Source organism: Thamnophis elegans, chromosome Z, assembly GCF_009769535.1.
Source record: "Thamnophis elegans isolate rThaEle1 chromosome Z, rThaEle1.pri, whole genome shotgun sequence".
Lineage (NCBI taxonomy): Eukaryota > Metazoa > Chordata > Lepidosauria > Squamata > Colubridae > Thamnophis > Thamnophis elegans.
The window spans coordinates 7,697,886-7,719,559 of NC_045558.1; the positions used below are offsets into that span (position 1 = coordinate 7,697,886).

Sequence of the window (21,674 nt, forward strand, 5' to 3'; positions counted from 1 at the left end):
GTGACAGTTTGCCCTATTTTACAACTTTACTTGCCACAGTTATTAAGCGAATCACCACAGCTGTTAAGCTAATAACATGGTTGTTAAGTGAATCTGACTTTGGCATTGATTTTGCTTGTCAGAAGGTTGCAAAAAGGCATCACATGACTCCTGGGAGAAACTGCAACCGTCATAAATATGAACCAGTTGTTAAGCATCTGAATTTTGATGGCATGACAGTGTGAAAACTGGTTGTCAGCCACTTTTTCCAGTGCCGTTGTAACTTTGAATGATCATTAAATGAACTCTTGTAAAACAAGGATTACATGCATATTATAATCATTTGATTGATTGAGTGAGTAGGTAAGTGAGTAACGTGGAGTTATTTTTAACTCCTAATAACCACATTGATGGGTTATATGATTATAATGAATTATATTTATTTAATGAATTTATTTATAGGCTACCTCTTTAAGTTTATGCAATTCATAAGACATATTTGAAAAAAGCTAGTCATAGTGTGAACTTCATTGAAATGGCATAACTATTGTTAGTTTCAATGGTGTTTCATGTAATTATTTTAATCTGAATGTCAGAGGACTGCTTTCATTATATGCACAGAGCAATTTGATTAATATAGGATTTAGGTTGGGGGAATTGGGGGGAAGAAAGAAGCAAAGCTGGTTGTGGAGGTATAGATTAAATATGACACAGTTTACAAAAATCTATCAATTAGACAGCCACTAGTCTGAAATGATATAAGGCAGTGTTTCTCAACCTTAGCAACTTGAAGATGTCTGGACTTCAACTCCCAGAATTCCCCAGCCAGCGAATGCTGGCTGGGGAATTCTGGGAGTTGAAATCTGGACATCTTCAAATTGCCAAGGTTGAGAAACACTGATATAGGGCTTCCTGCCTGAGCAGGGGGTTAGACTAGAAGACCTCCAAGGTCCCCTTCCAACTCTCATTTATTCTGTTATTCTGCTTCTGTTTGCCTGACTCTCTTATTTACTGTAAATATTTATATAAAACTACAAGTTTGTGTCCGTTCTCTGACTCCAATTGGACACCTGCTGCGCGATTCCCAGACAGAATACCACCCTCTAAAAAAAGATAGCAATAAGAATTTTGAAATATGGTCTGAAAGGGAAAAAAAAGAAATGCTAAATATAATATTATGAAATATAATACTGCATAGTACAGCATGATAATACTGAAATGTCTTAACACCCTTATTTCTTTATCTATTTATTAATATCACAGTTCTTATAATACCTCATGCTCTGTGGCATGCAACAGAGTAGTGTGTGTGTGTGTGTGTGTGTGTGTGTGTCATTTATGCTGATAAATAAATAAAGGGCAGCACAAATGCTTATCAGCACAAATGCAACACAAATGTAACAAAGGCAACAGTAAAAATAATGGCTTTCTGTCTGGAGGGTCTCTTGTGATGAGCCGATAGACAGAGAAAGGAAGCAGTAGGCTTCCTGCCATATTTGGGCATACCCGGGGTTGTGACACAAAATACACACACACACACACACACACACACACACACACACACACATGTTGTGGCCCGGCAGGAACTGTTAGAGCTGTCGCCAGACTCCGATAGCGAGGGGGCTTATGAGTTGGCCTTGGAGGAGGTCGAGGACCCTGGACCGGGTATCGACTCCGAGCAGGAGAGACTGGTTGGCCACCAGGTGGCGGCAGAGCACTGGATCAAAAGGAATGTTCATGAAAACATTTGGGAGTTGTATCAGGATGCATGCAGACGGAGGGCTACTCAGCGTAAAGAACAAAGGAGTAACTACAGGAGGTGATTACGAACAGCTGATGCTGATCAAGATCCCCTCCTGCAGATAAAAGAGACTGATGATGCCACGCCCTGGTGGCAGAAGTCAACGTTGTCATTCTGGGTCTTGTTCGTATTCACAAACCGAGAGAAGCTAACTTGGATAAGTGGCTTGATAAGAGAAGCCGGGTTTGCAGTGTTTTGTGAGTTATAGGACTTTCTGCCAGAGCTATTACCTTTGTTTATTTGGGCTTGCAGCCAACAAGAGCTTGGACTAATTAAAACATTCTTTTGTACGTCTGTGTTGGCTTTCATTCCTGGACAGAGAAGGGGTGGTCAGAACACACACATATATGTGTGTGTATGTGTGTGTGTGTGTATGTACACACACACACACACATACATACATACATACAGAATTGGGGTTAAATTAAAGTTGCTTTAATCGCCCACTTCTTCAGAACAATTTGAAAAGGAACACAATGTTAAGCGAGTCATTATATTCTAAAATCTTCTTTTTTAGCCAGAAACAGATGAAAAGTTGACCCATTTGCTACCCTGTTTCCCTGAAAATAAGCCTCCCCAGATGATAAGCCTAATCGGGCTTTTGAGTGCATGCGCTAAAATAAGCCCTCCCCTGAAAATATTGCAACACAGCAATAGCCATGAGGTGACTATGCTTACCCCCTCCTGCACCTCCAAAATAATAAGCCCTCCCTGAAAATAAGGCTATGCGCTTATTTCGGGGGTCAAAAGAAAATAAGACCCTGTCTTATTTTCAGGGAAACACGGTATGCACCAGAAATGCCGTTATGTGACTGTGTGTTTGTGTGTGTGTGCGCATGCATGCATGCAAACATGGCATCATCAGAAGTCTGGAACCAGGTTGTAAGTATCTTCATTGTAACTTCAAACAGTGACTAAGTGACCAGTTGTAAGTTGAAGACTACGTGTATAGAACTCATATTTCAGTTTTAAGAGTCCTTTGACGTCTGCTATATAAGTTGTCGTATTTGTCCAAAGAGGAGGAATATTTATAACTAAATCAATTGTATGTATCTTTCTGCAGATGTCTTTGTATGATGAAGCTAACAAGATGGTTCAAGTTCATCGACTGTCCGTTGATTATTACAACCAGCCACTTCAGAGGCAACGGACAGCGAGTGCGGTCAGCATTATCACCAGCGTCCTTGAAGGTAGAAGCTTTCTTTTGTAGAACTTTTGTTGCTAAGCAAGGAGATGGATATCATATGTCATATATCATACGTCGTATGCCATATATCATATATCGATATACTGTATATACATATCATATCATATCAGAGTTGGAAGAGACCTTGGAGGTCTTCTAGTCCAACCCCCTGCTTAGGCAGGAAACCTTATACCGTTCCAGACAAATGGTTATCCAACATCTTTTTCAAAACTTCCAGTGATGGAGCAACCACAACTTCTGGTGGCAAGTTGTTCCACTGATTAATTGTTCTCACTGTCAGGAAATTTCTCCTCAGTTCCATGTTGCTTTTCTCCTTGATTAGTTTCCATCCGTTGCTTCTTGTCCTGCCCTCAGGTGCCTTGGAGAATAGTTTGACTCCCTCTTCTTTGTGGCAACCCCTGAGATATTGGAAGACTGCTATCATGTCTCCCCTAGTCCTTCTTTTCATTAAACTAACCAGTTCCAGCAACTGTTTTTCATACATTTTAACCTCAGGTCCCCTAAGGTTAAGTGAGTCCTGCCCAATACACGACCTTTTTGCCATCATTGTTAAGTGAATCATGCAGTCTTTAAGTGAATCCAGTTTCCCCCAAGGACTTAGCTGGTCAGAATCCAGCTGGGAAGATAATAAATGGTGATCACATGACTCTGGGAAAATACATGCCAGTTTGACAAGCACCCAAATTTTGATCATGAGACCATGGATGTGTTACAATGGTCATAAATGCAAGGATCAGTCCTAAGTCGCTTTTTTCATGGCTGTTGAATCTTTGTGACTCAATGAATGGCTGTCAAGGAGTGGCTGCATAAGTAGCAATAGCACTTAGCAGTAGCACTTAGACTTAAACACTGATTTATAGCCCTCTCTAAGCGGTTTATACAGAGTCAGCCTATTGCCCCCAACAATCTGGGTCCTCATTTTAGCCACCTCAAAAGGATGGAAGGCTGAGTCAACCTTGAGCCTGGTGAGACTTGAACTGCCAAATTCCAGGCAGCCGGCAGGCAGCAGAAGTAGCCTGCAGTATTGCACTCTCACCACTGGGCTACCATAATTTATAGAAAGTAAGATTATTACTGTAGCAATTCCTTTCCAGTAAGAATTGTAGATTTGGGGAATCTGTTATTTTTGTTTATTTGTTTGTTTTATTTATTATACTTTTATGCCACCCATCTCTCCCGTGAGGTGATTCTGGGCAGCTGTATTATTCATGGTCCGTTATTTGAAAATTGTGAAATTTTCTATTGTGTGGGATTTGCAATCAAAAGTGTTTTTTTAAACATAAAAAACAGCAGCTGAAAAATAAAACAGCTTGATTCCTAACCATCCAAAACTCCTTCAATTATTGAAGTAAAACATGTTTTATCTAATGTCAGAATTTCATCAGAGATCATTGGATCTTTTCAGGGAATGAGCTGCAGAGAAGTAAAAAAAAAGGAATACAATTGGTACATTCTCAACCAAAGTTAAAAGGTTGTTCCGTACGAAAAAGTAAAATGCCTAGGTCAGTAAAAATTTCTTCCTCCTTCTCCTCCTCCCCTTCTCCTCCTCCCCTTCTCCTCCTCCCTTCTATCTTCTTCTTCTTCCTCTCCTCCTCCTCCTTTCTATCTTCTTCTTCCTCCTCTTCTTCCTCCTCCTCCTTCTCTTCCCCCTCTTTCTATGTCCTCCTTCTTCTCCTCCTCCTCCCTTCTATCTTCTTCTTCCACCTTTTCCTCTTCTTCTCTTCCTCCTCCTTCTTTCTATCTTCTTCTTCCTCCTCTTCTTCCTCTTCCTCCTCCTTTCTATTTTCTTCTTCCTCCTTCCTTCCTCCTCCCTCTTTCTATCTTCTTCTTCCTCTTCTTCCTCCTCCTCCTCCTTTCTATTTTCCTCTTCCTCCTCTTCCTCCTCTTCCTCCTCCTCTCCTCCTCCTCCTCCTCCTCTTCTTCTTCTTCCTCCTCCTTCTCCTCTTCCTTCCCTTCTCCTCCCTCTTTCTATGTCCTTCTCCTTCTCCTCCTCCTCCCTTCTATCTTCTTCTTCCACCTTTTCCTCTTCTTCTCCTCCTTCTCCTTCTTTCTATCTTCTTCCTCTTCCTCCTCCTCCTCCTCTTCTTCTTCCTCCTCCTTCCTTCCTCCTCCCTCTTTCTATCTTCTTCCTCCTCTCCTCCTCTTCCTCCTTTCTATTTTCTTCTTCCTCCTCTTCCTCCTCCTCCTCTGTTCCTTCTCCTTCCTCTTCTTCTTCCTCCTCCTCCTCCTTTCTATTTTCTTCTTCCTCCTCTTCCTCCTCCTCCTCTCCCTCCTCCTCCTCCTCCTCCTCCTCTTCTTCTTCTTCTTCTTCATCCTCTTTCTCCTCCTCCTCCCTCTTTCTATTTTCTTCCTCCTCCTCCTTTCTATCTTCTTTCTCTTCCTCCTCTTCTTCTTCTTCTTCTCCTTCTTCTTCTCCCTCCTCCTCCTCCTCCTCCTCCTCTTCCTCCTTCTTTAGAGCTTGAAGAATCAAATCGAAAATGGCCTCGCTTCTTGAGCAAGTTGGCCCGCAAGTATCTTATCTGGAACTGTTGCCCTCTGTGGCAGAAAATAAAGAAGAAAGTGGGTGTGGTTGTGATGGACCCCTTTACCGACCTCATCATCACCCTCTGCATTGTGATGAACACTCTCTTCATGGCCTTGGACCACTACAAAATGACCCCTCAGTTTGAACAGGCTCTTTCATGTGGTAACATGGTAAGCAAATCCTGAAGCAGAAAAGAATCTACCCCTATTTTACATCCATAAGATTTGGTTGTTCCCTTTGGCTGGAGTGTTAGGAGATCTCTATGGATTTTTCCTTTCCTTGTTGCAAATTCTTTGCTGATTATTTATGAGAATTTTAATTTACTGTCGGCTGACCAACGTTGTAGTTGCAGGGTGGGAGGACTTGTTTAAAAATATTAAACATGTTGCTATACAGATAGTCCTCAACTTACGACCACAACGGAGCCCAACATTTCTGTTGTTAAGTGAGACGTTTGTGTTAGGTGAGTTTTGCCCCATTTTGTGACCTTTCTTGCCAAAGTTGTTAAGTGAATCTGGCTCTGCCCCATTGACTTCGCTTGTCAGAAGGTCACAAAAGGGGATCAAATGATCTTGGGACACAGACAAACATCTGGATTTTGATCACATGATCACAAGGATGCTACAAAGGTTGTGAAAAATGGTCATAGTCATTTTTTCAGTGCCATTGTGACTTTGAATAGTCATTAAACAAACTGTTGTAAGTTGAAGACTACCTGTATTGATAAAAGGGGGGCAAGTCCTTGATTGTGTGGTCACACCTGCCATCTTTACCTTTTTAATCTTCCTGTTGACTCTTCTCTTTGTTTGAATGGATAGTAATAAAACAACCAATCATGGATCACAAACAGACTGTGACAAACGAAGGCTGAATATATGGAAGACAGAGTGAGTCAGTTTGTTCTACTGGTGAAGCCCAGGAGACTGGGAGTTCTAGTCCTGCCTTAGCCATGAAAGCCAGCTGGGTGACTTTGGGCCAATCACCAGGAGACAGAGAGTTCTAGTCCTGCCTTAAGCATGAAAGCCAGCTAGGTGACTTTGGTCAATCACCAGGAGATAGAGAGTTCTAGTCCTGCCTTAAGCATGAAAGCCAGCTGGGTGACTTTGGGCCAATCACCAGGAGACAGAGAGTTCTAGTCCTGCCTTAGCCATGAAAGCCAGCTGGGTGACTTTGGGCCAATCACCAGGAGATAGAGAGTTCTAGTCCTGCCTTAAGCATGAAAGCCAGCTAGGTGACTTTGGTCAATCACCAGGAGATAGAGAGTTCTAGTCCTGCCTTAAGCATGAAAGCCAGCTGGGTGACTTTGGGCCAATCACCAGGAGACAGGGAGTTCTAGTCCTGCCTTAGCCATGAAAGCCAGCTGGGTGACTTTGGGCCAATCACCAGGAGATAGAGAGTTCTAGTCCTGCCTTAAGCATGAAAGCCAGCTGGGTGACTTTGGGCCAATCACCAGGAGATAGAGAGTTCTAGTCCTGCCTTAAGCATGAAAGCCAGCTGGGTGACTTTGGGCCAATCACCAGGAGACAGAGAGTTCTAGTCCTGCCTTAGCCATGAAAGCCAGCTGGGTGACTTTGGGCCAATCACCAGGAGATAGAGAGTTCTAGTCCTGCCTTAAGCATGAAAGCCAGCTGGGTGACTTTGGGCCAATCACCAGGAGAAAGAGAGTTCTAGTCCTGCCTTAAGCATGAAAGCCAGCTGGTGACTTTGGGCCAATCACTAGGAGACAGAGAGTTCTAGTCCTGCCTTAAGCATAAAAGCCAGCTGGGTGACTTTGGGCCAATCACCAGGAGACAGAGAGTTCTAGTCCTGCCTTAAGCATGAAAGCCAGCTGGGTGACTTTGGTCAATCACCAGGAGATAGAGAGTTCTAGTCCTGCCTTAAGCATGAAAGCCAGCTGGGTGACTTTAGGTGAATCACCGGGTGGAGGTGAGTTCTAGTCCTGCCTTAAGCATGAAAGCCAGATAGGGGACTTTAGGTGAATCACCAGGAGATAGAGAGTTCTAGTCCTGCCTTAAGCATGAAAGCCAGCTGGGTGACTTTGGGCCAATCACCAGGAGACAGAGAGTTCTAGTCCTGCCTTAAGCATGAAAGCCAGCTAGGTGACTTTGGTCAATCACCAGGAGATAGAGAGTTCTAGTCCTGCCTTAAGCATGAAAGCCAGCTGGGTGACTTTGGGCCAATCACCAGGAGACAGAGAGTTCTAGTCCTGCCTTAGCCATGAAAGCCAGCTGGGTGACTTTGGGCCAATCACCAGGAGATAGAGAGTTCTAGTCCTGCCTTAAGCATGAAAGCCAGCTGGGTGACTTTGGGCCAATCACCAGGAGAAAGAGAGTTCTAGTCCTGCCTTAAGCATGAAAGCCAGCTGGTGACTTTGGGCCAATCACTAGGAGACAGAGAGTTCTAGTCCTGCCTTAAGCATAAAAGCCAGCTGGGTGACTTTGGGCCAATCACCAGGAGACAGAGAGTTCTAGTCCTGCCTTAAGCATGAAAGCCAGCTGGGTGACTTTGGGCCAATCACCAGGAGACAGAGAGTTCTAGTCCTGCCTTAAGCATGAAAGCCAGCTGGGTGACTTTGGGCCAATCACCAGGAGACTGAGAGTTCTAGTCCTGCCTTAAGCATGAAAGCCAGCTGGGTGACTTTTGGTCAATCACCAGGAGACTGAGAGCCAAGGCCAAGGTGGCGCAGTGGTTAAATGCAGCACTGCAGGCTACTGCTAGATCAGCAGGTCAGCGGTTCAAATCTCACCGGCTCAGGGTTGACTCAGCCTTCCATCCTTCCGAGGTGGGTAAAATGAGGACCCAGATTGTTGGGGGCAATATGCTGACTCTCTGTAAACCGCTTAGAGAGGCCTGAAAGGCCTATGAAGCGGTATATAAGTCTACTGCTATTGCTATTGCTATTGCTTAAGCATGAAAGCCAGCTGGGTGACTTTGGGCCAATCACCAGGAGATAGAGAGTTCTAGTCCTGCCTTAAGCATGAAAGCCAGCTGGGTGACTTTGGGCCAATCACCAGGAGATAGAGAGTTCTAGTCCTGCCTTAAGCATGAAAGCCAGCTGGGTGACTTTGGGCCAATCACCAGGAGATAGAGAATTCTAGTCCTGCCTTAAGCATGAAAGCCAGCTGGGTGACTTTGGGCCAATCACCAGGAGACTGAGAGTTCTAGTCCTGCCTTAAGCATGAAAGCCAGCTGGGTGACTTTTGGTCAATCACCAGGAGACTGAGAGTTCTAGTCCTGCCTTAAGTATGAAAGCCAGCTGGATCACTTTGGTCAATCACCAGGAGACAGAGAGTTCTAGTCCTGCCTTAAGCACGAAAGCAAATTGGGTAGGCCAGACCTTCTCTCCCTCAGCCCAACCATCTCGCAGGGTTGTTGTGGCGGGAAAAAGAAGAGGAAGAAGGAGTTTTAGGTATGTTCAGTTACTTATAAAAGTAATGAAGACAGAATAAAATCTACTAAGCCTGAAGCAGCCACCCTCATTTTCCTCAGGACTGGCTCTTCTATTTCTTCTTTCCCTAAACCTGGCAGATTTTCACCGCCATTTTCACAGCAGAGATGATCCTGAAGATCGTGGCCATGGACCCTTACCATTATTTCCAGCAGCGCTCCAATGTCTTCGACAGCGTGATTGTCCTCATCAGCATCGTTGAGCTGAGCACGTCCACCGAGACAGAGGAGAACCGGAAAGGAAAGAAGGGAGGGAAGAAGGGCAGCTTCTCTGTCCTGAGAACCTTGAGGCTGGTAACTGTTTGTTCTGTGGCTTCGGAGCTGGAGGTAGTCCTCGACTTACAACCACAACCATGCCCAAAATTTATGTTGTTAAGTGAGACATTTGCTTAAGTGGGTTTTTCCTCCATTTGACGATCTTCCTTGGCTCAGCGGCTTAAGTGAATCACGGCAGTTGATAAGTTAGTAGCCCAGTCGCTAACTGAATCTGGCTTCCCCGTTGACTTTGCTTGTCAGAAGGTCGTAAAACCTGACCGGGTGACGCTGGAACGGTCATATAGATGAGTCAATTGCCAAGTGCCTGAATTTTGATAACATGGCCATGGGGGTCAGTGGTGGGTTGCTCTTACCGTCACTACTGGTATGTTGATTGCGGTCTGTTTGTCCATGCGCCGGACGTGCGCTTTGCACGCATGTGCAATCTACCGCCCCTGTGACAACCAGCTGCTTGTTGGGGCTCATGCAGGCACTGCATGTTATGCGCGCATGTGCACTTTGCAGTTTGCCATAAAAACAGCTATAGAGCACGGGCGCGAGCAAATAAGCCACTGTACCGGTGCGCCCTCAGCTGCTCCCGGCTACGACCGGTACTGCTGTACCCACAGCAACCCACCTCTGGTGGGGGTGTTGCAACAGTTATAACTATGAAAAACAGTCATAAGTCACATTTTTCAGTACCATTGTGATTCTGAACGGTCATTCAATGGACTGTTGTAAGTTGAGGACTACCACAAGTAAATGGACAATATTTTTAGTTTATGGACCACTGACAGGGATGGGGTGAATGTTTAATGAAAGGGTCATGATTGGGCTCTTTATCTCAACTTTTTTGACCTCTTACTCCCCTTAGCTACCTTTGAACCCAGAACCCGACAAGTTATTCTGTTTATTGTTAAAACTGATTTTAAACTGATTTGATCTTTTCGTCTTCAACAGATGAGAGTCTTCAAGCTGGCAAAGTCTTGGCCCACCTTAAATACCCTGATAAAAATCATCTTAAATTCAGTGGATGCTCTGGGAAACCTCACTCTGGTCCTGGCCATTATCGTCTTTATTTTTGCTGTATTTGGGATGCAACTGTTTGGGAGCAGTTATAAACTCTCCTGCAAGAAGTTAGATCCCACTTGCAAAGTTCGCTGGCACATGGAGGATTTTTTTCATTCTTTCCTCATTATCTTCCGAATCCTGTGTGGGGAATGGATTGAGACCATGTGGCACTGCATGGTGGTGGCTGACCGGTCCCTGTGCCTGCTGGTCTTCGTGATGGTGATGGTGATTGGGAATTTAGTGGTGAGTCTCCCTGAGCTTCCTTCTTCTCTTTACTGTCTGTCCGTCCATCCATCCATCCATCCATCCATCCATCCATCCATCCATCCATCCATCCATCTATCTATCTATCTATCTATCTATCTATCTATCTATCTATCTATCTATCATCTTTGTATATCATTTATTATCTATCAACAATATATATCTATTTAATCTATCATCTGTCAGCCAGCCAGCCAGCCAGCTAGCCATCCATCCAACCATCCATCCATCATCTATCTACTATCTGGCTATCTATCCTATCTATCAGTCATCTGTCTATATCGATCATCTATTGTCTATTAAACACTATCTATCTATCTATCTATCTATCTATCTATCTATCTATCTATCTATCTATCTATCTATCTACCTACCTACCTACCTACCTACCTACCTACCTATCTATCTATCATCTATTAAATCTATCTATCTATCTATCTATCTATCTATCAATCAATCAATCATCTATCTGTCTATCTGATCTATCATCCATTCTTCCATCCCTCCATCCCTCCATTCATCCATCCCTTTCTATATCTATCTATTCATCCATCCCTTTTCTATATCTATCTATCTATTCATCCATCCATATCTATCTATCTATCTATCTATCTATCTATCTATCTATCTATCTATCTATCTATCTATCTATCATCTATCTATCTATCTATCTATCTATCTCATCCATCCATCCATCCATCCATCCATCCATCCATCCATCTATCTAATCTATCAATCATCTGTCTATATCTATCATCTATTGTCTATCAATAATTATCTATCTATCTATCTATCTATCTATCTATCTATCTATCTATCTATCTATCTATCTATCTAATCTATTTATCTATCTAATCTGTCATCCATCCATCCCCCCCTCTTCATCTAATAATAAGTTGCATCTATTAACTTTTTGCTTTCTCCTTCCTCTGAGGTTCTCAATTTGTTCATCGCCCTTCTGCTGAATTCCTTCAGTACCGATAACCTCAAATCGCTCCCAGAAGAGGACAGGGAGACCAACAACTTGAAGATTGCCTTTGCTAGGATCCACAGAGGGCTCCATGTTGCAAAACAGGCCACCCTGACCATTTTCCTCCGAGCTCTGGGGTGGAAAAGGAAAGCAGCCACCAAGAAAGTAAAATGTGACTTGGAGAAAAGTGAGGTGGAACTGAGAAGCGATGGCCATAATTCCAAAGAAAGTCACAGCAGCTCCCGAGTGAGCGAGAAGAACAATCAAGATGACTTCATCTCCAATCCCAGTGTGTTTATCTGTGTTCCGATGGCTCGTGTGGAAAGTGATAGTGATGTCTCTGAAGACCTGGGCCCAGTTGTGGAGACAGAGTGCACAAAGCAGGTTAGAAGTTGGAAGTTCAGGTCATCTCAGCAGGTTGCAAAGTCAGGTTTAGGAGATCTGCAGGAGATTCCTAAGTGGAGAAACTGAAACTACATCTCTGAAGAAGACAGTGGCTCACCATGTAAGGGTAGCTGTGATGGGTCCATGAAATCATCAGAACTGAGCTTGATTAGAAGAAGTTATTTTTTATTAGTTATTTCCCTTAGAGCAATGCTTCTCAACCTTGGCAGCTCTAAGGCTGTGATGACTAACATATGACACATGTGCCAGAGGTGGCACGCAGCGCCCTCTCTGATGACACACGAGCCGTTGGCTCAGTTCAGCTCTGCTACACATGCACGCCGCCCTCCGCTGACAGCTAATCTTTGGGTCTCTGCCACGCATGCGTGGGGGGGGCAGGGCGTGTGCTGGTCATGTGCGCATGTGTGGGGTAATGCACCTGTGTGGGTCATGTGCGCATGTGGGGGGAGGGGTGCATGTGTGTGGGGGTGTCGTGTGCAGATGCATGGGGGGAGGGCGCTTATAGGGGGCTCACGTGTGCATGTACGCATTGCATTTTGGGCACTCCGACCCAAAAAAGATTAGCCATCTTTGCTCTGAAGTGTACAGACTTCAACTCACAGAATTCCCCAGCCAGGGGAATTCCCAGCAGTTGAAGCCCAAATGTTTTAATATTGCAAAGGTTGAAAAACACTAGAGGGGCAGGACTGATTCATTACGAACTGGCTTTGCTGCTTACCTGAAGACAAAATTATTGTCAGAAATTGCAAATCTGGCATCTGACAAAAGTGTTAAAGTGTATAACTACTTCCCTGCACCTTCTCTTTTTTTAATTTCACAATATCCGCTCAGGTCTGTCGGCAGAAAGGCTGTTAAATAAATTCTAGGAAGATGCGTATAACATACTGTACCATCCTCTAATCATTTTGCAGGCCTCCCAGGGTGACTATAATAGTGAGATGGATGGCCCATACACTTAATAAATAAAACTTATTTCTTGGATAAGCAGCTGTTGCAACATATCTGGAGTGTCTAGAAAAATAAAAATGCAGCCACAACTATGGGATTAAAGCAGTGGTGAAATTCAATCTTTTTTTAACTACTGGTTCTGTATGAGTAGCTTGGTGGGCATGGTGTGGCTTGGTGGGCGTGGTAGAGGAAGGTGACTGCAAAATCTCCATTCCCACCCCACTCTGGGGCCAGCCAGAGGTGGCATTTGCTGGTTCTCCGAACTACTTAAAATTTCCACTACCTGTTCTCCAGAATCTGTCAGAACCTGCCGGATTTCACCTCTGAATTAAAGTCTTTTTGTGGGTTTGTTTTTGGTTCCCTTTCTGGCAACATCCTTTGACAGAAGATTCAGGTGTGAGGATATTGGTTGGAAAATGGTACAGGTAGTTTTTTTAATAATTTTTTTAATTTTTAATTTAAAACAAATACAACATCCTTCTTTACATGCTGTAGAAAGTGTATCAGTTGGTTACAAAAAGACTTTCGTGCATCTCTTCCACAGTCAACAAACATAATTCATATTAACCCAAGTATTTTAACTCAGATATTCATACATATCACCATCATCATATCTCCATTTTCATTTGACTATAATTGTTTAAGCGTCCTTCATCATAAAATATACCAAAGTTTAATCCATAACCACATACTGGCCTTTCAATTACTATTTATAAGATCCTCCACTAACACTAAATCCTTATGTCCTATTCTAGTTAAACATCCATGATATTTAATAACAAAGTTTTCTAATCCTCCTTTCCAAATCACTATTTAAAGTTTACATCCAGTTTCCTTATATTATATCCATATCTATATATACATTGTTGTTCTTATCCCTCCTTTATTTGACTATATCTTATATTATAACATTTCCCCTTAATAATCAAAACTTTAATTGTATCTAATTTAGATCATCATCATCATCATCTTCATCATCATCATCATCCTTTATGTATAATCCAAAGGGATTGCTAATCTTCCTTACATGGGTACCATTCAATATTCATATCCAATTATACTCATCATAACACTACACATTGTATACATTAGTAACATTACCAATTATTTATTTAAACTATATCTATTGTCAATAAATTTCACTAAGTTTAACTAGTTTTAAATTATATTCTTCCATCTATCAACCTATATCTTTCCAAAAGCAAAACAGTCTCATATATTCTGCCATTTGTGGTGCCAGTCCTCTAATCATCCTCTTGGTCAGCTTTGTATAGACTCTTCTTAGCAACTCCTTGCTTTTAAGATCTCTCATATAATCTTGATGCCCCCTTTCTGTTTCCTTATTCACCTTATCTTTGATTGTATTATCAATGTTTTTGCTAATAGAGTTTCTCTCTTTAAATCCATAGTTTCTTTGGCTTTTTCTTCTTCTGTATCTTGCCCTCTAGAATAAATTTCCTCTCCATTTAATTCCTCTTTCAGTATTCCATTCTTTCCATTTTCAGAGACAAACCAACCACCATAAATATCAGCAGGTTTAATCTCTTTATATTCATTTTCCACTTCAATTTTTTGAGTTTTAACCACCCCGTTTTGCATTTGATAGACATCCTCAATTTCTTCATCACATTTTGTTGTTATATGCTCTAAGTCTTCCAGTTTTTTCTCTATTCTTTCATATGTATTTGATAATTTCTGTATTTCTAAAGTATCTTTTGCAAACTTGAAATTTCTAATTTTTTTTTGAAATTATGCCATTCTAACAAACACAGCTGCTCTAGCTTGGAAGGTTAATAAAATTAAAGCATAGATTCACAAAGAACGTTTGTTTTCACTTTTCTCTGATTAAAAATATACTTCAAAGGGACATCTGTGTGCTTCCCTTATTATTACTCTTTGTAGCCAAGCAGTGAAACCTTGTAGCGTCAAGTCAAAACAATCAGTGGAGAAAAAAAGGGTTCCATTTTCAATACACAAACTCCAATCAACAAACCTTCCCAGCCTTGGAGCAGTGGTAATACTGTTGAAAATTTAATTTCCTTTTGTATCTTTTTTGTATTTCAAGTTAGAAAAAAGAGTCCAATCTTTAAATGAATTAGAAAAACACCCAGAGCAATGAAAGAGGAAAACTTTAGTCCATAGGTTACAGAGAACAATAAAAGAAAAAATAGAAGAAGAAAACTTAATCCCTCCGTTTCAAAAGACTTGCATAAATTCCATCCATGAAGATAGCTTTTAAAATGTAAGATAACCACTGTCCAAAACCATTCCAAATTTAATTCTGCCGCTTGATTCTTCTGTTCTCCAATTTAGATTAATTGTAAGTTTTTATAGGCAGTCTCTTTTTAAAACAGTAAAAGTTCCTGCCAGCTGAAAACACTTTCTCTTTCCGTATCCTTCCATTTTGGAGCTGCCCCGACTTCTTCAGCCTTGGCTGGATTTTTTGTCGCCAGCTTGAAGAACTTCTCTTGCTTTTTTCAGAGATTTTGCGATATCCCTGCGGTCATCAAGATGTATTCTTCCTGTTCACTGCCTCTTTGGGGACAGTTTAGGTCCGATTGGACCACACAGGAACAAAAGTATTGGCTGTGGTCTCAGAGCATCAAGACCGCCTGTCCATATCATCGTGACGTTGGCAGCTCCTCCTAGTACAGTTAGTTCTTGACTTACAATCGCAACTGAGCCCCAAATTTCCATTGCTAAGCAAGACAGTTAAGTGAGTTTCGCCCCATTTTATGACCTGTACTGACACAGTGGTTAGTGAAACACTGTTAAGTTAGTACCATAGTTGTTAAACGAATCTGGCTTCCCCATTGACATTGCTTGCAAGAAGGTCACAAAAATGTCAACTCACAAAGCATCCCCGGCCTGCCCTCGAATTGCCATAAGAAAAGGGGGATGGGAAACTGATGAAGCAGCATAGCAGCCACAAACAGAAGCACATTCCACACTTATCTCTCCTAAGGCTGTCTCCCAGGTTACCCACAGCAGCTGGAGGGGGAGTGATCTCTACAGCTCTCGAAAGTGCTTAGTTGGAGAATGTGATTTATGGCACACAACCTGGGAAACAGGGTCCTAATCGGGCTGTAAATTACATGGGTTCAGAGTTGGCTTCACTTGGGTAGGTGCGGACATGTTGCTCCTAATAAATAACAGAATTTCTTTTGAAGCTTGGTTCGAGGCTCATGATTTAATTAGGGCATCAATCAGAACCCTGACAAAAAAACCAATCACGTGACCCAGGACACTGCAACTGTCATAAATATGAAGCAGTTGCCAGCATCTGAATTTTGACCATGTGACCATGAGAATGCTGCAATGGTCGTAAGTGTGAAAAGTGCTCATGTCACTTTTTCAGTGCCATTGTAACTTCAAACAGTCACTAAATGAATGGTTCTAAGTGGAGGAGCTACATGTATATGGAAAAGAAGAAAAATAAATTTGGTCAGAATCCTGATTTTTAAACTCTGGGCAGGGACGTCTGTAAGGTTGGCACCTGCAAAAGAGAGTTATGCCATGGATCATAGGATTGTGGTGGGCATTTTGGTAGCCAAAACTACCTGGGCTTAATAAAGTCATTTTTAATCCCAACTGTGGTGATTTTCAGCAGGAAAACCAGTTGCGCTTGAGGAGAGAAAAGGACAAAAGCTGGAGCCGGACGTCAGAAATTTATATCCCTGAGGAAAGAAATGTAGAAGTGAAAGTTGGATCCTCGCTGCCCAAGGAAAAAGAGGTAAATACAACTCTCCAAACAACAGCCAAGAAAAATGCTGCCAATGTGATATATTGATAAAGTTCAGATGTAGTTGAAGGAATGACAGAATCTGGGGGCAAAGTCAAAAGAGGAATCAGCCTAGAACTGTGATGGAGAACTATGGTCACAGGTGGCACGTGGAACCATATCTGCCGGCATGCAAGCCGTCAGCTCCAGCACGCATGCATGTGCAGACCAGCTGATTTTTGGCCTACTGGAGGGCCGGGGAAGGCCATTTCTGCCCTCCCCAGGCTTCAGGAAAGCCTCTGGAGCCTGGGGAGCAGTGGTGGGTTGCAGGTGGTATGCCCCATTATGGGTGTACCAGAGCCAGCCTGGAGCACCGGATACCGTTTCGGTACAGTGCTCCGGAGAGTCCACCCGCCTACCCGAGCTCCTTACCGGTCTTTTAAGTCTTCTGCACTTCCGCACACGGACACAGCTTGTACAACGCTGTATGACACTGCACTGAGCAGCTGGAACATCGCAGAGGCTCGCAGAGGCGCTAAGATCCATGTGATGGAGAACAGGCCGGGCCGGGCCTGTTCCAACCATACCAATTGGAACAGGATCCTGAACTCACCACTGCTGGGGAGGGCAAAAAACAGACCCAACGGGCCAATTGGAAGTTCAGAAACGATCCGTTTCTGGCTTCTGGAAAGTCTCTGGGGAAGGGGGGAGCCGTTTTTGCTCTGTGGAAAGCCTTCGGATCAGTCGCAGTTCGTGTTGACTGGAGGACAGGGATCGACCCCGCGGCGCGTCACTTGTGGGGTACCCCAGGGGTCGGTCCTCTCACCCCTTCTGTTCAACATATATATGAAACCGCTGGGCGAGATCATCCGTGGTTTTAGGGTACGGTAACATCAATATGCTGATGATACCCAACTTTTCATCTCTACCCCAAATCACCCAAACAATGCCCTCGACGTGATGTCCCGAGGCCTGGAGGCTGTGCGGATCTGGATGGGAAGGAACAGGCTCAAGGTCAATCCCTCCAAGACTGAGTGGCTGTGGTTCCCGTAATCCCCATTTGTGTATCTTGTTCCATCTTTGATGATAGGGGGGAGAAACTTTACCCCCCTCAAAGAGGGCCCGCAATCTGGGAGTCCTCCTGGATACGCGGCTTAGTTTAGAAGAACACCTGATGGCCGTAACCAGGGGGGCCTTTTACCAGGTTCGCCTGATACGTCAGTTGCGCCCCTTTCTGGATCGGGATGCTCTGTACACAGTCACTCATGCCCTCGTCCTTTCTCGCCTGGACTACTGCAACGCTCTCTACATGGAGCTGCCCTTGAAGAGCACCCGGAGGCTTCAGCTGGTCCAGAATGCGGCTGCGCGGGTTATCGTTGGAGTACCTAGGTACTCCCATGTTACACCCCTTTTAGGAGGCCTGCACTGGTTGCCGGTTGTCTTCCGGGTGCGATTCAAGGTACTAATTGTGACCTTTAAAGCGCTCCATGGCTTAGGCCTAGGGTACCTGCAAGACCACCTACTGCCACCAGTAGCCTCCCACCTTCCAGTGTGATCCCGCAGAGTTGGCTTCCTCAGGGTGGCCAGACAGTGTCGGCTAGCGACCCCCAGGGGGAGAACCTTGTCTGTGGGAGCGCCTTTCCTCTGGAATGAGCTGCCCCCGGAGCTTCGCATAATCCCCAACCTCCGGTCCTGCTGACACGCCCTAAAAAGTTGGCTTTTCCAGCAAGCCAGCCTGGCCTAAGTAGAATAAAATATGGGATTAATTTGGTTGTTAATTTTAATTTATTTTTTAAATTTTTATTGTAAATATCAATTGGGTTTTTTTGGGTACTTTATTGAATGTCCCTTTTAATTTTTGTAATATGTGCTTTCTTTTATGTTGTACGCCGCCCTGAGTCCTTGGGAGAAGGGCGGCATATATAAATCCAATAAACCTAACCTAACCCAGCCAGGCACTGACTCTTCCTTGGGAAGATTCCGGCATATGGGCTTAAATCAATTTGACCTTCACTTGTGCATTCATTCTCCCATATGGGAATTATCTGCTCAATCTTTTTCAGATTCAGTTAGTTGAAAAGGAATACCAGGGGTCCTCAACTTACAACCATTTGTTTAGCAGCCACTTGAACTTACAATGGTGTGAAAAATGTGACTTATGACCAGGCCTTGAATGAACCAGTAGCAGAAATTTTGAGTAGTTTGGAGAATCGGTAAATACCACCTCTGGCTGGCCACGCCCCATCTATTCTCTGCCTCCCGAGTCCCAGCTGATCTGGAAGGAATGGGGATTTTGCAGTAACCTTCCCCTGCCACGCCCACCAAGCCACACCCACAGAACTGGCAGTAAAAAAAATTGAATCCCACCACTGCAACTTCCCCGTAAACATGTGATCAAAATTCAGATATTTGCCAGCTGACATGTATTTATAGCATCCTGGAGTCATGTGATCATCATTTACAACCTTCCCAGCCTGCTTCTGACAAGCCAAATCAATGGGAATAAGACAGATTTGCTCACCAACCACACAATTCACTTAACTAAAGTGATTTGCTTAATAACCATGGCAAAAAAAGATCATAAAATCAGGCATAAATCACTGAACCATCTCTTTCCTTAGCAACAGAAATTATTTTCCCAGTTATGATCATGTTGAATGCTATCTGTACAGGAACCAAACAGAACCCACGTAGTTAAAGGAGATTGTTTCAGGGGCTGAATTCAATCCCAAGAGGAATTTTCAGGTAGTCCTCAGCTTATGACCAGAATTGAGCCCAACGTTTCTGTTACTAAGTGAGACATTGGTTAAGTGAATTTTGGCCCATTTTATGACTCTTCTTGCTACAGTTGCTAATTGAATCATGCAGTTCTCAAGTTAGTAGCACGGTTGTTAAGTGAATCTGGCTTCCCCACTGACCTTGTTTGTCAGGAGGCCACAAATGGGGACCACGTGACCTTGGGCCACTGAAACCATCACAAATGTGAGTCACTTGCCAAATTTTGATCACGTGACCATGGGGATGGTGCAACGGCTACAACTGTGAAAAACAATCATAATTCACTTTTTCCCAGTGCCCTTGTAACCTTGAATGGTCACTAAACAAACTGTTGTAAAACGAGGACTACCTATTTTAGCTAAGATTTTGCAGAGATCAAAATCTTTCCTAACGCATCCATGGATATGTCCTGTGATTTGGCAATGGCCTTTGAGAAAATAACACATCTGGTTTTGGTTTAAAGTGTTATGTATTCTTCAAATTACTTTTGCCATTTGAGTCCAGATCATTGCAGAGCAGGGGGTTGGGCTAGGTGACCTCCAAGGTCCCTTCCAACTCCGTTACTGTTACTTAGAACCACCACTTTTTCCATGTTTAAAAAACGGTGGTGCCTTCCGTAAGCATTCGATCTAGGGATGCCGAGGGACATCTGACCCAAAGGAAAAATCTGCTGTATCGTTTTGGTTTTGTAGAATGCCGACTCAACCAGTTGTTCAGAAGGCAGCACTGTGGATCTGATGGACCCAGATGAGTTCCTGAAGAACAACTCGGAGCTCGATGATGATTTCAAGCAACCGGACAACTGTTTCCCAGAAAGTAAGGATCCCCCTTGATTTATATCATTTAACAATCGTAAGGATGCCACCGGTGGGGACACCTGTGGGCCTATGGGTCAGAATCTACAAGATAGTGAGCATGACATTTGTAATTGAATCTTGACTTCTCATGTATGTTCAAATGTACAGGTAGTCCTCAACTTATGACTGGACGCCTAGCAACCACTTGAACTTAAAACAAACCTCCTAAAGGTGCTTTTGACCCAGTTCCAGGGGTGGGCTTCAAAAACTTCAGCAACGGGTTCTCTGCCCGATTGCTGGATGGGTGTGGTCATGGTGGGCGTGGCCTAGTTGGCCTCTTGCACCACAGCAGGGAGGGGGGGGGTTCGCTTTCCTCAGGCTCCAGAGGCTTTCCGCGAGCTTCTGGGAGGGGGAAACTGCTTCCTCCAGTCTCCCAAGGCCCCCTGGAGGCCTTCAGGAACGGGCTGTGTGGAGACTGCTGGGGGGGGGAAAGGCGGGGTTTACAACTGTTTGCAATGGCCAGGTATGTTTTACTATATATATATATATATATATATATATGTATGTATGTATGTATGTATGTATGTATGTATGTATGTATATACATACATATACATATACATACATACATACATACATACATACATACATACATACATACACAGGTAGATATAGATATAGATATAGATATAGATATAGATATAGATATAGATAGAGATAGAGATAGAGATAGAGATAGAGATAGAGATAGAGATATAGATAGAGATAGAGATATAGATATAGATAGAGATAGAGATAGAGATAGAGGTAGAGGTAGATGTAAATGTAGATGTAGATGTAGATATAGATAGATAGATGATAGATAGATAGATAGATGGATGATGATAGATAGATAGATAGATAGATAGATAGAAAGATAGATAGATAGATAGATGGATGGATGGATGGATGGATGGATGGATGGATGGATGGATGGATGGATAGATAGATAGATAGATATGCCAAAAATTGGCATTTGCTTCCATTTTTGGCAAAAAAAAAGCCATTGGAAATAATTGGTTCCCTTAATGACTGCAACATTCAGTTGGCCACTTTAGGACGGTGGTGTTAATGACCACAGCAAAAAAAAAGTTTATAAAAATAAGTCTGGTTACATAACAAGCTATGTAGTGACTATCATGACTTATGATGGTGATGGGCAGGCACCATTATGGTCGTAACTCAAGGATCACCTACATTTTAAGGGGCAGGCTTCATTCACGATGCCACACCCACCGTCATGCAGGTTTTGATATACGGACTCAGAGACATATCAGAGCATCACCCAAGTGGCCCACTTTGAATTTGTGTTAAAATGCGGTTCTCTGAAAATTATATCCAATTTCTTCTAGTGTAGGAAGTTATCACCCAGCCCTCTCCCAGAAAAATAAAATATCCTAGGAAATATTGAAAAGGCAGAATATTATATTTCCCTGGATGTGAAAACGAAGAAACATGTTTGAAAAGA

The 21,674-nt window shown here is 43.2% G+C and overlaps 1 protein-coding gene across 1 annotated transcript in view; it reads left to right on the forward strand.

Annotated features, from left to right (window-relative positions):
* The window catches only part of LOC116520661 (sodium channel protein type 5 subunit alpha-like), a 75,992-nt gene that overhangs the window by 31,153 nt on the left and 23,165 nt on the right, over nucleotides 1-21,674 (forward strand). Inside the window, exons 12-18 of the mRNA XM_032234943.1 lie at nucleotides 2,844-2,970; nucleotides 5,443-5,681; nucleotides 9,040-9,252; nucleotides 10,174-10,527; nucleotides 11,483-11,902; nucleotides 16,479-16,604; nucleotides 20,063-20,186. Of these exons, the coding sequence (XP_032090834.1) occupies nucleotides 2,844-2,970; nucleotides 5,443-5,681; nucleotides 9,040-9,252; nucleotides 10,174-10,527; nucleotides 11,483-11,902; nucleotides 16,479-16,604; nucleotides 20,063-20,186 (1,603 nt within the window). The remainder of the gene's footprint in view (nucleotides 1-2,843; nucleotides 2,971-5,442; nucleotides 5,682-9,039; nucleotides 9,253-10,173; nucleotides 10,528-11,482; nucleotides 11,903-16,478; nucleotides 16,605-20,062; nucleotides 20,187-21,674) is intronic.